At 37.6% G+C, this 18,835-nt stretch overlaps 2 protein-coding genes and 1 long non-coding RNA gene across 4 annotated transcripts; 1 reads left to right on the forward strand and 2 right to left on the reverse strand.

Annotated features, from left to right (window-relative positions):
• Nucleotides 1-857: 857 nt before the first annotated feature.
• On the reverse strand, nucleotides 858-2,580 carry LOC307156901. Its single transcript, XR_013820833.1, has 4 exons — nucleotides 2,529-2,580; nucleotides 1,933-2,326; nucleotides 1,190-1,289; nucleotides 858-1,017 (listed from the first exon to the last, which is right to left on the reverse strand). It is a non-coding gene; the product is annotated as an uncharacterized lncRNA (long non-coding RNA).
• Nucleotides 2,581-7,955: 5,375 nt separating this feature from the next.
• smkr1 (small lysine rich protein 1) lies at nucleotides 7,956-8,571 on the forward strand. Its single transcript, XM_079868496.1, has 2 exons — nucleotides 7,956-8,159; nucleotides 8,287-8,571. Exons 1-2 carry the CDS (start codon nucleotides 8,154-8,156, stop codon nucleotides 8,542-8,544), a joined length of 264 nt encoding a protein of 87 aa, XP_079724622.1. The 5' UTR covers nucleotides 7,956-8,153; the 3' UTR covers nucleotides 8,545-8,571.
• A 1,456-nt stretch (nucleotides 8,572-10,027) lies between these two features.
• Nucleotides 10,028-17,911, reverse strand: cd9b (CD9 molecule b). Of its 2 annotated transcripts, none has more exons than XM_079868497.1 (8): nucleotides 17,723-17,911; nucleotides 13,604-13,706; nucleotides 11,684-11,781; nucleotides 11,135-11,209; nucleotides 10,949-11,050; nucleotides 10,756-10,845; nucleotides 10,581-10,664; nucleotides 10,028-10,493 (listed from the first exon to the last, which is right to left on the reverse strand). In XM_079868497.1, the coding sequence occupies exons 1-8, from the start codon at nucleotides 17,792-17,794 to the stop codon at nucleotides 10,428-10,430; spliced, it is 690 nt and encodes a 229-aa protein (XP_079724623.1). In that variant the 5' UTR covers nucleotides 17,795-17,911; the 3' UTR covers nucleotides 10,028-10,427. The 2 variants fall into 2 exon arrangements, with proteins under 2 accessions (XP_079724623.1, XP_079724624.1); XM_079868498.1 differs by lacking the exon at nucleotides 17,723-17,911 and adding an exon at nucleotides 15,527-15,977.
• Between the last annotated feature and the right edge of the window lie 924 nt (nucleotides 17,912-18,835).

Here is an 18,835-nt window from a genome sequence, read left to right on the forward strand (position 1 = left end):
CACACTACCCCCCCCTTTGGTTTTCTGGGTGTGCAGACGCCTGACCCGGGCTCAAACCATGGACCTTGGGAAGGCTATACCATGACTGTACCACTGCGCCACCAGCGCCTGCACGGCTCGGCCGGTTCTCCTGGTACGTTTATCTTTCGAAACGGAGTCTGAAACCACTACAGAGTATAAAACCGCAATAACACGCTGGAATAGAACCAGAAACCTTCCGCTTCAGAGACGGTACCGCTACCACTTAACCACCAAAGACGACACGATTAAATCAGTTCTCCTGGTTCGTTTATCTTTCGAAACCGAGTCTGAAATTGTATAAAACAACAACAAGTTGGAATAGAACCGGTAACCTTTTATCTTAGCGACGGAACTGCTACCACCGGACCACCGAAGACGACTCAGTTCGACAGTTCTCCTGGCGCACTTATCTTTCGAAATAAAATTAGTTAGTAAATGTATAGGAATAGAAGTAGGAGTCGGAGTATATATAGGAGTAGGAGTAGATGTATAGGAATCTTAACAGTGTTTTAGGAGTTCAAATATGGAGTGATTAATCACATCATGACAATTAAGACTCTGGTGATTGGCTCAAAACAATGTTCTGAACCCATGTGACAATGAAACAAAGATGGCAGAAACCAGGCCATGCGCTTCCAAAGCAACATGTAGAACTTGAGCGATTACCTCTGAGATGAATTTCAGAGTTACCTGAATAATGATTACCTCTGTGATTGAGGCTTGGGTTCAAATCACACAACTGAAAGCTTTAACTGATTTATTTAAAAATCACAGGTCACATACAAGTACATAGTGAAACAGAAGTTCCTTCACATAAACAGACGAGATATGTGGCTCACAGGTAAGAGCGCTGCCTCACGGGTTCAGAGGTTGCTGGTTCAATCCCAGCCGGGTCTCTGCGATAGGAGTGTGTGTGAGCGGTGTGCACCCAAAGAAGGGGGATACCAGTGCGGTCTCTCCCCGGAGCTTCCGGCACAGTCACCAGCAGCGGTTATGCTTTTGGACAACAGGGATATTTTGTATAAATTATTAGTATATAAAAAATGTCACTCCCCACCCGTTTAGGTTCCCATAATTTGCTTTTCAAAGAGGAGGCCCTTCAAAAAGAAAAGGATGGGAACCTACGTTTAGCACAGTAAAACACACAATCCCACATCATATACATTACCTGTCCATGAGCAGAAGTCCATCATTACAGTCAACGTCTGTCACACGACTGAGCTCTGCTTCTGTTGGCCGGGTTTACGCTCCACAACACATCTCTGATTCTGTAGAGTCACGGCATAATCAAACACATCATTACACACTGTATATCTAAACAAAAATCTGAACTAAAAAAAAATTGGCTAAAATGAAATCTGTTATACATCACTAATGCTGCATAAATCAATTAACTGTTCTCGTCTTGTTTACTTCAATTACTGTCTTACACATACAGGCCACAAAATTATTAAAACACTGAATAAAACTAAAAACTAATTCCTCATTCAAAGAATGCCAGACCTACAAAACATCAGTCAAGATTACAGAAATGATACGCAATGAAAACCAACCACAAAGTGTCTAACCACTGCTCTTTACTTTATTGTTTCATGTTTGTAGAAACATTATGACATTTTGAATTAAAATAACCATTTTAAAGGATGTTTTACTCTCATATCCCAGTCATAACAGGAAGTAGAAAAGCATGAAGCAACAGGAGAACATCAGAGCTTCACACAACTCCTGCTGACTCTCACATCAATCCAGAAAACACTGCAATAGTCCTTCTTATTCCACTTTATAGTGAGAATATCAGAGGGCGATTCATTCAGAGACTAAAAAGGTAACGCTACAACTAGCGACTGATTTGCTATAGAGCGAGCAAGTCATTTGACAAGAGAAATGGACTTTAAGCGTAAAGTTACTTACAGGTGAGTCGCGTGACACTCGTTTCCTTCATTTTATCCGTCTGTGAGTCGGTTTTATCTGCAGTTGAGCTGGAATATGTGCTGATAAAGTGACATTAAGAGCTGTCATCTTCTCATCTGCAGGATCTGCACGTGTTGTTGTGTTTGTCATCAAGTGTCATGTTGTTAAGCAGCAGAAGTGGTGGTTCAAGAGCACTGAGGGAGAACCCCGCTTCTGCCGCCTAGTGGAGCGGATGAAGAACTGCACTTTACTGTCGGATTATAGTGGCGAGATCACATCTGAGACAAAGAGTCATGAAGCAGCAACAGAAACATGATTAAATCCCACAGATGCAGTGACCACCTTTCACAAAGCCTGAGCCTTCGTTACCTCATACACCTACATTAGATACAAGCTCGGTGACGCAGAAAATAATTGTTTGTTAATTGTTCGCCAATGACAAAAACTATGTCTTGAGGTTTGAACTATACAAAAAAAGTAATTAAATCTAAAGTGAAAGACCAAACCAGCCCTGAGTTCTACACAATCTCTGTGGTAGAGAATATCATTGTTTGCTCAGAAGGGAGTTACCTCAGGGGGAGACGTCTGGATATTACCTCCCCCTTCGTTTCCAACCTTCTCTCGGCTCACCTGTCACGATCCGATCACTCCTCATCCGTTCGCTCTGCAACCACGCTTCCGTGACCAGGCCGGTTTCGAACCAGGATCCTCCCACCAAGGAGGACAAGCTCATTCCACTGAGCCACTGGCACTTCCACACTTGCTCCTCTTTTTTTATTCATCGAAAACCAATGAAACTAAAGCATTCTTCCACTCCAAGAATGAGATTCGAACCTGGATTCTCCAAACCAAGAAACAACGCTCAGACCACTGAGCAAATGGACTTTTTTTTTTTGGAGTGTTGACTTCATTATTCATTGTAAAGTTCACCAGCTTTCAACCTGGATTCTCCACTTGAGGGCGACACTCAAACCTCTGACACTTTTTGACACTCTGACATTTTTCTGCCGTCACTCCTCGATAACCCGCTGCTCCACCATGGACTCAGATGCCCTCCACCTTGATATCAGCCAACAGTCCTCCCACAGATCATGTTCAGAAGGGCATCACACAACCATGCATCTGTAACCAGGCCGGTTTCGAACCAGGAACCTCCTGACAAGGAGGACATGCTCATACCACTGAGCCACTGGCACTTCCACACTTGCTTTTCTTTTTTTTGGACTTTTGTCTTTTTTTATTCATCAAAAACCAATGAAACTAAAGCATTCTTCCACTCCAAGAATGAGATTTGAACCTGGATTCTCCAGACCAAGAACCAACGCTCAGACCACTGAGCCTCATTGTAAAGTTCACCAGCTTTCAACCTGGATTCTCCACTTGAGGGCGACACTCAAACCTCTGACACTTAAAAAAAAAGCTGCATGTGTCTGAGACTCTGATCTTCTCACAATATGATGTTGGACTGAACATCCTCAAAACCCTCAGAGAGTCTCAGGAACTCTCGACTGAAGCTCTTCTCATCTGCTCTGAGACTCGTGATGTTTGATGAACTTTAAGGCTTTGATTCATTCATGATGAATCATCTTCACAGTTTTCTGACTCTTGTCATGAGCTGATGGTCAGTTTTGATTTTCTCCATGAGGAATTCATTTGATGGCAATGAGTTGCAACTAAACACCCCCTCCTGTGGTGAACTGGCAGTACAAACGTTTTTAACGATACACAACAGCACATTCAAAAGATTCAAGCTCAACGAATCAGTCACACCTAGTACAACGGAATGTTATTCTCCACAAGGGTAACACTAAATCAGACTGTAAATTAATGTAGAACCACATAATAGTTTATATTTCTGTTTGTTGTTCAATTTAATGTTTATTATGTGGTTCTGAATTTAATTATGTCTGATTTAGTGTTACCCTGGTCGAGAATAATGTTCCTCTGAACTATATGTGACTTTGATTCTACATGTGTTCATTTATCGGATTTGAAAATGTGCAACATTACGAATGCTTGCACTGATAATTCAGCACAGGATTGTGTTCGATCGTATTTAGTTGGTTTAAATCTGAATTGAGTTTCATTGTTATGAAAAGAGTTGAATTTTGTTATCTTAAACCCGCCACCAACTCTATACATGATGTGATTGGCCTGACTAGAGTTTGGTTTTTCCAACTGCTAGACGACCCTGACTGCAAAATAAAATTTGCTGCCACTAGGGTGTGTCTAGATTTCTAGGCTACTGTTGTGTATCATTAAGAAATTCTTGTACTGCCAGTTCACCACAGGAGGGCGTTTGGTTGCAACTTGCTGATTCAAATCTCTAAAAGTGTGAATTTTGTTTTTGTTGCTTTCTACCATCAAATGAATTCCTCATGGAGAAAAGCTCATGACAAGAGTCAGAAAACTGTGAAGATGATTCATCATGAATGAATCAAAGCCTTAAAGTTCATCAAGCATCACGAGTCTCAGAGCAGATGAGAAGAGCTTCAGTCGAGAGTTCCTGAGACTCTCTGAGGGTTTTGAGGATGTTCAGTCCAACATCATATTGTGAGAAGATCAGAGTCTCAGACACATGCAGCTTTTTTTTTAAGTGTCAGAGGTTTGAGTGTCGCCCTCAAGTGGAGAATCCAGGTTGAAAGCTGGTGAACTTTACAATGAGGCTCAGTGGTCTGAGCGTTGGTTCTTGGTCTGGAGAATCCAGGTTCGAATCTCATTCTTGGAGTGGAAGAATGCTTTAGTTTCATTGGTTTTTGATGAATAAAAAAAGACAAAAGTCCAAAAAAAAGAAAAGCAAGTGTGGAAGTGCCAATGGCTCAGTGGTATGAGCATGTCCTCCTTGTCAGGAGGTTCCTGGTTCGAAACCGGCCTGGTTACAGATGCATGGTTGTGTGATGCCCTTCTGAACATGATCTGTGTGAGGACTGTTGGCTGATATCAAGGTGGAGGGCATCTGAGTCCATGGTGGAGCAGTGGGTTATCGAGGAGTGACGGCAGAAAAACTGTTGACTTAGTCTCCAGTTAGGATATTTTCTTTAATAAGTAAACATCTAGACTTGTCGTATAACCACTGCTGGTTATCATCTCAGAAGACCAAGAAATAACGCTCCGACCACTGAGCCTTTTTTTTTTTTTTTGGAGTGTTGACTTCATTATTCATTTTAAAGTTCACAAGCTTTCAACCTGGATTCTCCACTTGAGGGCGACACTCAAAACAAAAAAAAGCTGCATGTGCTGCATTCTCATGTTTTGTTGTGCTCTATCTCATGATTTGTTAAAAATACATATCTTTTAAAACAGGCGAATGAAAGGAACTTACCTGAATTACCAAATCACCTTTTGGTTTTTAGAAATATATTGTTAGATCTGTAATATATTTTAAAATTTGAGTCAGTAACGCCCTCCTGTGGTGAACTGTGTGAATTACACTGCAGCAACTTGTTTCGGCTAGAACTCGAACCAGAGGAAAACCTTGCATGCAATACATTTTTTGCATCAATTTAATATTATTTCAAAGGTTTTTGATTACCATATGAAGCAATAAATCATCTGGCAAAGTAACTCTTTTGGTTACTAGAAATATATTAGATCTGTAATAAAAATTTCAGCCAACTGAATACCGCCCTCCTGTGGTGAATTGTGTCAATTACATTGCCGGTTTTTTTTCTCTACGATTAAAGCTGAAGCCAGAAGAAAACCTTAAATTATATTATTTTACATTGATTACAAATTATTTAATGAACTATTTATCCTTTGCGAAAAAGTGTACAGATCTAAGGATATATTTTCATATTAACCTAATTAAATATTATTGAAAGAATAAAGAACAATATTTAGTCTTTATATGGATTAAATCACTCTTTAGTATTGTTGTCTTCGATCTATCTTGCGATTTGATAAAATACATATATAAAAACATACGAATCAAGGGATCCTAACCAACCAAAGAAGTTCAACTGCCAATTAAGAAGTTTGTCTAAAACTCGAATCAGAGGAAAATTATATAATTTTTAATTGAATCAATATTATTTTATAAATTGTTGATTACCATGTTATTTAGCAGATGCTGATTGCGTCCTGACAATTTATATTGCTTGATCTAGTTATATTTGAGTTAGAGCAAAGACTTTAGGCCATTATACAGTCTTACAGGGACTTTGGTTAGAAGATCAACAAATCAACGCCCTCCTGTGGTGAACTGAGTGAATTACCATTTGGTAAAAACTTTATTATTTTGCATTGATTAAATATTATGCAATAAACGGTTGATTACCATGTGATTTGCCAGTCCCAGATGTTTGTTTAATTTGCCAATTCGCCACATGGTTAGAAATATATTCTTAGATCTGTGATAAATGTTTTAAAGAAATAAATCAACTGAGTAACGCCCTCCTGTGGTGAATTGAGTGAATTACATTGGCAAGAGTTATAGAATCACAGGAAAACCTTGACTTGAATCGTTCAAGAATTAATTGCGTGAATTACTTTGCTGCAACTTGTTTCACCAATAACTAAAGCCAGAGGGGGGGAAATTGCCTCACATATTAAAATGTTTTTCATTTATTTAATATTATTTTTTGCAGCTATAACTGGAGCCAGAGGAAAAGCTTTCATTGCATTAATTTGAATTTATTTAAAAAATAATAATTTAATAAATTGTGGATTACCCTGTGATTTTTCAGATGTTGATTACATTTCACGTCGTTTGTTGAGCGGAAATGGGCATCATCTGTAATACAAAACGAAAGCAACTGACCGCCTTCCTGTGGTGAAATGTGTGAATTATAGCTTAAGTTAATTAGCTTTAATTATGCATTGAAACAGATCGGCAGATAATAAATGAACTGCCTGGGTGTTAACGTTTGAGACGTTTGCATGACATAGCCTAATCAGTTGTGATCTGGAGTCCGCTTTGATGAAATCGCTGATATAAAATTAACCATGGTTTTACTACAACTAGCTAAAAGATGGTTATTAATGTTAAACTGTAGCACAAATTAACCATGGTTTTACTACACTAACAATAGTTTACCATGGTATTTGTGTTTTACAAATAATGTGGTTATAGCCTACAAACGGTAACCGCCTAAATCCATGGTTACTACACTTTTACTAGTAAAACCATGGTTAATTTTCGTAAAAGGGTGATGACAAGGCCCAGCTATACAAGTATATTGTACCTTTATATCTTCTCCGATTGTTATAGCTGTTGTTGTTCCTCTTGAGCCGTGTGGTTTGAATCTAATTAGACTTAATAATGAAGACGCACATGTCATGTACTTCTTTTCACGTGGTACCCGTCTCTTTTCTCAGCGCATGGTCAGGATGGACTAATCAAAGATTACTATACATATACGTGTGTGTGTGTGTGTGTGTGTGTGTGTACAGTATGTGTCTGTAAGACTGTGTAATTAATATATGTGTATGTGTGTGTATATACAATTATTTATGTAAATTATTATATATAAAATATAATTATATATATATAATATATATAAATATATATATTATATAAAATATATTATAAATATATATCTAATTTTTAAATAATTTTACATAAATAGTTGACTATTTTATTGTTTGCCAGATATACATACTTAAAATTAATATATTTAAACGATTTATACTGTGTACAAACATTCAATAAGGAAAAAAAACTTTTCCAATTTTCTAATTCTGTTTGTTTATATTTATTTTTATACTTATTTTTTTGTTTATTCTTATTAACTTTTTATATTCTTCCAAATTTTTTAGACTATTTACAATTTAAATTCAGGGAATGTTCCTATAACTCAAATCTGAATGTCACTCTAAAGTCTTACTAAATGACCAGCAGGCATCTGGTTATTCTTACACGTACTGAAACCGAGCAGATTCATGGGGGGGGTCACAGCAAAAAAAAGATCCCGGGCCGACCTGAAAAGCCAGTTGTGGATGAGTCCCGTTCTCCCATGAGCCGTCACTAAGACAACCCCAGATAAACAACAGCTCACAGTCACAACAAAAGACCTCATATAAGAGGGACACATTGGAGAGGATCGGCAACTCTCTGGTAGGACATGCCTTTGGGTAGCTGATTACAAAATCACATTAAATGAGTTTAAAATCTAGGAAAACTTCAAAAAATGTCTTACATGCATTGACAAGGGTCAGTTCACAGTATTTCTGTTTCTGAGTGCATTTAAGCGTCCAACTATTGTGTGAGAGGAAGGCACTCAATGATGGTAAGAAATGTTTCACTTCCTTCGATGTTTTACATTTTCATAAAAGTCCAAAAGACAAAAAACTGGTGGATTTTTTTTAATGATTTCTTTCATTCTTTCCCCAAATCTCATAATATGAACTTTATAGCCTTCAGGCACCAAGAAGTCAAGACCTCAAAGTGCCAGACCTGCAACAAAGAGCAAAGGAAAGCGCTCCTCCAAGAAGAGGTCTGTCAGTGCCAAATCCACAAAGACAAGTGTGGATATTCTGAGTCCAGCAGCCATGGAGAACATCTACTACATCTCCCATAATGCAGTGGACTGCTTGGAGTTCAGAGGATTCGGCTGGCCTGGGGCCACCAAGAAGAAAGGAAAAAAGGGCAAAAAACAAAAAAGCAAAAAATGACGTGGATTTGTGCCAATTAAACCTTAATTTTATATGTATGCATTACCGTTCAGATTTTTTAGATTAGTAATTAAGTTAATTATTTTTGAAGGAAGTCTCTTATGCTCACCAAGGCTGCATTTATTTGATCCAAAATACATCAAAAAACGGTACTATTGTGAAATATTTGTACAATTTTAAATGACCGTTTTCTATTTATTACAAAAGCTTTCCATTTCAGATAAATGCTGTTCTTTTGAACTTTCTATTCATCAAAGAATCCTGGAAAAAAATGGTTCACAACTGTTTTTAACATTAATAAGAAATGTTTCTTGAGCAGCAAATCAGCATATTAGACTGATTTCTGAAGGATCACGTGACACTGAGGACTGGAGTAATGATGCTGAAACAACAGCTTTGCATCACAGGAATAAATTATATTTTAAAAAATATATTAAAATAGAAAGCACTTATTTTAAATTGTAGAAAATATTTCACAATATTGCTGTTTTTTGGTTCAAATAAATGCAGCCTTGGTGAGCATAAGAGACTTCTTTCAAAAAGATTAAAACATTTTACCAACCTAAAACTTTTGAACGGTATTGTACATATAGATAGTTTCAATTCTTCAAATTGTCAGTTGTAAAATAAAACAGCAGAAAGTTGCATCTAAGTTGACTATTTCCTTTTGGTTGATTTATCCTATTATATAAAAATTACAATCCAATAAATGTGTATTCCTTCAAACTGGTTTTCTGAAACTCTGTTAAAAGGTGTTTTAACACAAGCTACACTTAGGCTCTGTTTACACCTGGTATTGAGATGCGTTTCGGTGGATTGGATCACAAGTAGACGAGGGAGACATGTTCCCAGTTACACCTGGTGTTTTAATCCGTCTCTTTTGTCCACTTTCAACCACTTCTGTCCTGATTTCTTCGAGGGGAGGGTCTTTGGGCGTGTAAATTACCCGGATGACCTATACTTCTTATGGCGAGACTCTGAAGTGTGTATAAGATGGACACTTTACTATCCCATGAGGCCATGGGAGAGGATTAATGAATGTCACATGATAGTGACAACATGAGGAACGTAGTACGTCCAGATTAGATTCACACCACACACACATTCATACTATGTAGAACATACTTTTTTTAGCGGCCGTGAAGTAAATTACTTTTTCAAAATGAGCACCTACTCAAGAGAGTGTGCCATTTCGGATGCAGCCGAAAACCCATCTGGTTAGTGCGCGTCCCGTAATGTTTACGCATTAGGTCAGTAGGTGGAAAGTTGGCGGTCATTTGTGGCTGTTCGAACACATTCGACTACATGAGCGTCTACACCTCAAAAGCAATCATTACTACCTCTGAAAGTGGACAAGCTCAAAATGTTTGACACCTGTATTTAGTGGCGTCCAAAACACAGCACCAGGTGTAAACAGGGCCTTACGTGCATAAATATGCAAATCATCGGGTTTCCTTAAAATAAATAAATAACTACCATTCAGTCAATTAGTTATCAACTTTATTGGTAAGTTAGGTGTTACTATACTGTCTATCCAGACACCCATATAGGTACATAAAATAAGCCACATAAAACGTTACAAAAGAATATCAGAAGCTTGCAAGTACATTCAAAGAGGCAAATAAACGTTAGTCAAGACACCAAAGAAATTAAAAGCAGCCTCTAGCGCAGTTCATTATTACACTCAGTGTATAAACGACATGTAACAGTTTGAGTGTTTGACTAATGCTGGGCTTTGTTAGAAGTTTATCAGAGTGATTTTGCAAACACATATCTATACCCCCACCCCCTCCACACACACACACAGACAGACACACACACACACACACACACACTCTCAGATAAATACAGAGCAGAAAACAGGCTGTTGCAGTAAGGACAGCTCATACGATGTCCCGGGTTCGTCGGATGGCGCAGCACAGAAGCATGCTGAAGATCATGCCAAAGATCTGACAACCAAAGAGACACGGGTTAATATCTGACACCAGTGTGACTCGGCTACCTGCCCAAGAATCTCCACAGGAGCATCTACTCACCATGATCACCCCAATGCCAATCCCAACTCCTCCGATCACTTGAAGCCTAGATGTGAAGATGTCCTCAATAGCACTTGGGCAGCTCTGGAGCAGAAACAAAAGAGGTGACTATAGTACATTGGAAAAACAACATATAACTGAAGAGACTAAGGCTTATTTATTGAGTTTCTGGTACCGTTGTGATAAAGATTTCAGTTCCCTCCTTTTTGGGACAGATGTCAGATGCTAAATCAATCGCCGTTCCTGTTGGTCCACAGCAGTTCAACTAAACAAAAGCACAAAGAAAGATTAAAGTTAAGCTTTTGTCCTTCATTCATTGAATGTTTTTGCTCTTATGGTTTGAACAAACCATAAAAATGAACACTCACTCCATAGTGAATTGCTCGTAGAGTTTCCCTCAGCGCTTCCTGTTTAGTGTCTTTGTAGTTGTTAAATGTCTGATGGTAGAAATCCTGGATATCTTTCACGACCTGAGAAGGAAGAGAGAAAGAAAGAGGACCCACTGTGAGAAAATGAACGAGTAAAAGGAGAAAGAGAGTATGAATGTCACAAACCTTTTCCTTATTGGACAATCCCCAGATTCCAGCGGCCACCTCTGCAGCAAAAATGATAAGCAGGAACACGAAGAACTGGAGGCAGATGAGGTGAACAAGGACATCAGCAAAAACTACTTCAAACAAAAACACTTTTTATTTCTTGGCAAATGCACTTTATACCCGATACTAAGTACGAAGGGTACTTTTCCACGACAACAATGTACTAAAAACATGTTTTTGAAAAGTTTCACGCACAGACGACAATTTTGCCAGAACGGTCCCAGTTCACACGGATCAGCGAAAAGACTAAAAACACTATTCTGCTGTCCGGCCAGTAGTTGGCGATGTCAGTTTGTAAAGAAACACTACGTGCCTATAAACTGAACATGTAATACATGTTTTTGTAGTTTACATGGAGACGATAATTGTATCGTTTTTAAAAAATGGTATTGTTTTTCATAAAGTGTTCTGTTTGTTTGTTGAAAACGATGTTGCGTAAACGCCCCCTGACACGAATGTAAAACAAAATCTTTTGGTTTTGTGCTATAGAAGAATGGGAAGACTCACCATTCCCAGCATGCATGCCGATTCTTTTATCGCTCCACAGCAGCCGAGGAACCCGACCACCATCATGACGGCACCTGCCACAATGAGGATGTAGACCCCTGAGGACAGAGAAAGACAGAACACCTCTTATTCCCCTGTACTTTTACATTCGTCTCATTTCTTTGGCTGCTCATCTGGAAAAAATACTTGAAATCAAGGGGCATTTACTGTAAATTTTATTATTCTCAGATTCAGTTTATTACAGATACACATTTTGCTTATGTATAGATGATAACTTTTTCCTTTAGCTACCTTAATGGTTTATCAGAAAAAGCTATGCAAAGCTAAATATGCAAAACAAAATTCCATGCAAATGTTATGTGATGTATCCATAAGGCCAATTGACACCGCAGAGACAAACAAGTCGGCTGTTGGATTTAGAATTTTATGAAAAATAACTCATGTTCACACTGCCCCAACAGACGGGTGAAAACAAACCCTGATCAACGCTAACAGAAACCGACTGGGGACACACACTGATCCGTCAAAACCCAACAAACGTACGTGTTTGATGCCGTTTGCTTAAACGGTGTGTGGCCTATAGAAACAGTAAAACACCAGTCCACTAGATGCTCTTCTGAACAGTCTGTCAGTAGGATGTTTGGCATTCCAGGACAGCCAGCTGTCACTTTCGAAACCTCTGCCAGATACTTGGATACTTTCCCACTGAGATGATTATGTTTTTGTATCTGTGGATGCGAACATTCTTCTTACAGCTCTTGAGGAAAATAAACCAGGCAAAACAAAAGGAGGTGGGATGGGAGCAAACAATGCGGGTTCTGTTGGCGATGAGGAGAAAGGCATCTCTGTAAGGGATGATGGCAAGGGGCAGAGAGCTGACATCGTGTGGACCAAAGCCAGCCTCCTCTAAAACAGCACAGCCATTATAACTCAACAAACCTGCCTCTTAAAAAACAAACACGCAGACAGAAACCCAACATCCTGCTCTCTATATTTAGGCTGTTTTCACCCTTCAAAAACTGTGCCATGCTTTATAAGGGGGTTGGTTTATGGTTTAAAGTTAAATTCGCTGGTTGTTGCTTTGTGGTCTTTCTCTGCAAGCAAAACTGGCAAAGAATTTAATCTTTGGGCCTTTCATAAAAACAAACAAAGCATAGAAGAATAGATGGAATGCTTTGAATTTTGGACGTGTTTTGTAGTTGTCATGGCATTTGCGTTGCTTTAAGAACTGGATTGTTCAGTGAACGTCGAATGACCAAGTCAGGGTGATGTTATTATACACAACAGTTCAAAAGCTTGGAATAATTTATAAGTCTCTTATGCTTAACAAGGCTGCTTTCATTTGATCAAAAATACAGAACACAGTCAAATTAAGCAGCAAATCAGGATATTATCATGTGACACTGAAGAAAATTCAGCTTTGCCATCACAAGAATAAATTATATTATAAAATTGAAAATGGTTCTTTTAAATTTTAATAAAATTTCATAAATGTACTGTTTTTACTGTATTTTTGATCAAATAAGCTTTGGTGAGCACAAGAGACTTCTTTTTAAAAAAAAAACCCACTTAATTACAACAAACTGTTGACCGGTAGTGTCTGTAATACATACATGTTCTGATCAACTATAGAGAAGCCAAAACAACTCGTCTCACTTCAGACTGAATGGCCTTTCATTCGCTTCATGTTATAATCGTAGTGTTCATGACACACCACTCACATGACAGATGGTCTGGTTTCTGGAAATAGGTGTGGCTGGTTTCCATGACTACCATTTCACCTCATTCCCAAACATCAACTTATAAAGACCTGATCATGTAGGTGATAAAGGGAGCATGTGCGATCATGGTGTTGGGAGATAAAGGTGGATTTCTGATTCACTGAGAGGGGAACCAAGCTTGGGAATGGCCAAATCTCACCTGTGAGGAACACAGATGGGGAATCTGCTGCAGTAAAGAGTCCTTTAGTTCTTTCATCGAAACGCAGCCAGAGGCCAACAGCTAAAACTCCTGTACCTGCGAGCTGTGGGAACAAAAAAAAAACATTTCAATATATCCTATTAAAAATGTAGTGGCCTAACCAAAAAAAAAAAAAAAAAAAAAAAAACAGTCTGCATGGTGCTACCTGTAAACACAGACATTGGCAAACTGAGTAACATAGAATAAATATAGCTGCAGGCCAAGCATGACATTATTTACAAGGGCAGAGAGTACAGGAAGTCAGGTTCCAAACCAAGCATTTTCTCTTTTTGAGAATGAAGTTCAACAGGCCTTATGGAACCACAGGCACCAACCTGATATTCTTGCTAGACTGCATTGAGGAAGAAATATGCAAAGTTATGCTGAACCAACTCTAATTTCTCTTGACCAACTCAGGCAGTTCCCAGGACACAGTAATGTGGCTTCCATGAATGAGTAACATGTAGGAACAAGAACGATTACAATCTGGTACATGTTCTCACAGCCAAAAGTTAATCAGCAGCCCACACTCACACACTTTACAGTCAAAACAGATAAAAAAATAAAAAAGCACCACACCTTTGTAGGTCATATTTCATTGTTGTACAAATGGAATAGGTTCAACTTTTCATTCTCCTACAGCCTTCTAAGAATTTGCACAAACGTTGGATCAGTGTGTTTCCTTGGGTGCTTTGACCAATGGGGTAATGAATACTGAGAAACAAACCAAACAAGCTAAACCAGATCACACTAAAACACACACACACACACACACACACACACACACGTCTGGTTCACTATCTTTGTGGGGACTTTCCATAGACTTAATGGTTTTTATACTGTACAAACTGTATATTCTATCCCCTTACACTAACCCTACCCCTAAACCTACCCATCACAGAACACTTTCTGCATTTTTACATTTTCAAAAATATATAATTTAGGATGTTTATTAACCCATTCCCCTCATGGGGACCGCTGGCTGGTCCCCACAATGGAGGTGATCTCAGGCTTTACTATCCTTGTGGGGACATTTGGTTCCCACAATGTAATATAAACCAAACACACACACACACACACACACACACACACACACACACACACACACACACAATAGAGTTGCAATCCTCCACTTTTCTTCTGTTTTGGAAAATGCAGTCACACATATGAGTCACAGTGAGTCACTGCCAGGGGTGTGGAGGCTTGTCCCTCAAAGCTTCCCAAACTGATCCCGTCTTTTTCCACCCACACACAAAAGGAGTCACCGATGGGAGGATATAGTGTTTGCTAGTTTGCTCACTCACCACAAAGCTAGCTTAAGACCAGGCCCAAATACCAAGGCCACTTTAAGACAAGATAATTGCTACAGACCAAAGCTTATTTTTGCTGTTATGATGTTATCTGTAAAGTCACATATTCTAACTGCATCTAACATGTGTGCAATGTTAAAGCATAGTACATTCAAGCTAAAATGTCAATCAAAGATTTTCTTCAACAGGTTCAAATAAAAGTCATATGTTTAACCAAAGGTTGGTTAATGGTTGACAAACCTACATATTATAAACTAGAATCTTTATCAAGATTGTATGAAATTAACTCCTAACCACAGCCTGTGAACAAGAAACTCATATTTGTTGTTCAATGTTGAATATTGTAGACAAAATAATGCCTTGGTTAAGAAACACGCATCTCTCAAAGAGCAAAGTTTGTCAAACACTACATCCAATCAGGCAAGCAAGCAAAGTATGACATGAAAACAAGCAACTAACAAACTTTTATATCCTCACCACATCACATTCAAGCCACATTCACATTTCTGTTAGAATGTTCCCACAAACATATTTGAATTAGCATAAACTCATGTAATGATTAAAAAATACCTACCCAGAAGATGAAGTTGAAGATAAAGAGCAAGTATTTGACACACGAAAACCCACCTGCGGCGGCCATGACTAAAAAGTTAGAGCTGTTTTAAGAGTAAACACCCGATACTGAGCACCTGAAATGTGCTTCTGTCCCACCTTAAAACAGGGGCGAGTGAACCAAAAAAAAAAAAAAATCCAGCAAGCCACACCCTCCTACCTCGTCTTTGTCAGTAGGAAAAGAAGGAGGGGCAAAACCATTTTAGCTGAACTAAAAACTGAACTAACACAATTCAGTAGCGTATAAATGGAGTTTAAAAAAAGTATAAAAGATCTATACTGTGCTTTAGTTGCCAAAATGGCATCAACACAAGCTGATCAGGTTTTACTTTTCATGTAACTCGAGCTGTCCCTCAGGAACACAGGGAAGTCAGAACACAGATATTGTCCCTTTGCTTGACACTTTTAAGTGGAGAGATAGGCTAGAAACAGAGACAGCACATTAACCCTATAAAGCCTGTTGTATCATATTTAATGCTTGGATTTGAAGGCCTCTAAAATTAAAACGTTGCTGAAAAACCTGTTGCATATCTTTTTAGATGCCTTCTGCACCCTGATTGATAGTTTATACTTTTATACTAAGTAAAAGGTCTTTTCTAAAAATATCCACCACATGTCTTTTTGCTGTGGAATCTTTAATGATTTTTGTTTACTTGATTATCCATGCATAATTTTTTAGAAAAATCATGTTAAAATGTAATTAAGAAATATGATACTACAGGCTTCTGAGGAAAGAAATCTCTCAATCATCATTGTATTGAGTTGCATTATATGTATTGCCTCCACAATGAAAACTACAGACCTTGATCATAAACATTTAAATATCACATTACTAAGATATATTGGGAGATGTAGAGTGACGACTGATATACTGCATTTTATGTAACGTCATTGATTTACACGACAAGCTATCAACATTTTGTCTTACTTTTTTGGCCATATACACAACAACATCTGCAACAAAATGCCTTTTTTTTGGCTCAATTTGGGCCTCTGGGTATAAAATAGTTTTTTTCCTCCTCAAGTATGAGTTCCATATTCTCCCTATATCATATTATTTGAGCCATAAAAACCTGATATATCAATCAAATATGAAAAAATTTGGACTATTATTTTTTATTTATTTGTCAGGCTTTAGAGTGTTAAGGATGGATGTGATAGGTGAGGACATATTTTTATAGCCCCAAACATCCAACAGTTTCTCAGATGAAACAATGGGGATCAGATTACTTGAATCAAAGCAAAATCTTTAGGCTGTGTAAGTTGCTTAATATTAGGTTGCTGTCCTTTTCTCATTCTTTGTGAGATGATCATTCCTGGGGCTACATTTACCCTAATTTATGAGATGGATTAGTGATGGGGTTGCCTAGCAACAGGTATGCAAAACTTTGACTCTTCTCATGGTGAACAAATTACCATCTTGAACAAAGCATATACCTTTCGTTTTCAAAATGTCGTCTAAAAACGTGTCTACTCGTGAACTATTCAACCAATGGGGCCTATCTAAGAAAAAAAATTGTTAAGAGAACAAACAATGGCAGAAAGTTATATGTTTGTCTTTATGTTCTCAACATGTTTTGCTTACCAGTTGCCCATAACGCCAATTTTTTAATCAAGGTGTTAGCTCATGAATATTAATTAGGGCGTGCTGACGTTGTTAAACTTCCTGGAGATGAGTCACGTAATCTATTCTAATGAAAGTTATGAGTCAATTCGGAATTTTTTTTTTTTTTCTAGGTTCAACTTTTAAAGTTATCTATGGGAATATTATGAAAAAAATTACTCGCCGACAGATCAACGCAATTTGCGATCATATATCAATGTATTGTTTTCACCAATCAAGATGCCGAACATCACATTACGTAATCAATATTAATAAGTTAGCCTTCGCCATAGTAGGTAACGTTAGTAAAGCTTGCACGGCTTTTCAAAATGACATATGTAGCCAATCAATGACAAATAAATTCAGCACAAATAAATATCAGCACCGCGCCTTTTATGTTTAATAATCCAAAAAGTATTTATTTATGAAGCATATTCAAAGACTACTGGTTAGGCTGAATAGCAAGTCTATATTAGACATTAAGAGCTTGGATACAGTTTTTTCTTTTCTTTTTTCAATAAATAAACACCCAAGAGTGAACTGTATTAAACTCACCCAAAATATGAAATTAAAGCCGAATATGATGTATTTGATGCACTGCTCAGCACCGGACAGACCTGACTTCATGTTGATCCAGGTTATAAGAAAACAGCAACAGATATTTTTGTTGTTCTCAGATGTTTAAATTCCCAAAGGTCTAGTGTGTTCTTGTGTTGCTGGTCTGGTGCTCAATGCTGCTGTCCTGAGGGGAAGTGACTGTTTATAACGGTAAACACCCACCTCTCACGTGAGGAAGGGACGCTCTGGGGTCTGTCATATTCACTTGTCTTTCTTTCTTTCTTTCTTTCTTTCTTTCTTTCTTTCTTTCTTTCTTTCTTTCTTTCTTTCTTTCTTTCTTTCTTTCTTTCTTTACTTGGATGATCATCTTATGTTATGAAATAATTAAAGTTTGTACTCAAACGATGATGTAGAACATGTCAAAATTGTCTTCTTATGACCTTTCTGTCTTGTCTTCTGTGCTTGTTTTTAGACTGTGGAGCTCTTTCACAGTCTGCGGCACAAGATAGGAGTTGTCTTGTATTGTGATCTGAGTATTACAATGGCACTTTGCACCTTTCTGTGACATGTCTCAATGCGTTTTCAATTTTAAGCTGGTAATCAATCATTTTCACCTTTATCAGCACAACAAAAACTGCAATAACTAGTTCTTCTAATGTAAATTATTGTGACACTTTCAAATAAGCAGATCTCATAATATAATCAGTGACATTTGATAAAAAGTGTGTGTATGTTTCAAGCTACACTTACTTGAGAAGCAAAAGAATTAGATAAAGAAGAAGATATTTTTTATTTTTAGAAATGTTTTACAATTAGGTGAGTAAATGTTTTAAACAAGAAATTTTTCTGGAGAAATTATTATATATTATTATTGGCAGTTTTTTCTTCTTGTTTTAAGCAAAAACTCACTTCATTTTGATCAATTATTCAATAAGTGAATGTATATTGATTAAGAATGCTAATGAAAATACATCAAAAATACTGATTAAGAGAATCCTTTTTTATGTATGCAAGCAATGAATGAGTTTTACTGTGCTATATTTCTATCCTTTGGTTTTATTAATATTTTGAATGAGATTTTATGTTTTCTATTTTCATTTTGTTTAAAGT

The sequence above is a fragment of the Squalius cephalus genome (assembly GCF_949319135.1).
Source record: "Squalius cephalus genome assembly, chromosome: 4".
NCBI lineage: Eukaryota > Metazoa > Chordata > Actinopteri > Cypriniformes > Leuciscidae > Squalius > Squalius cephalus.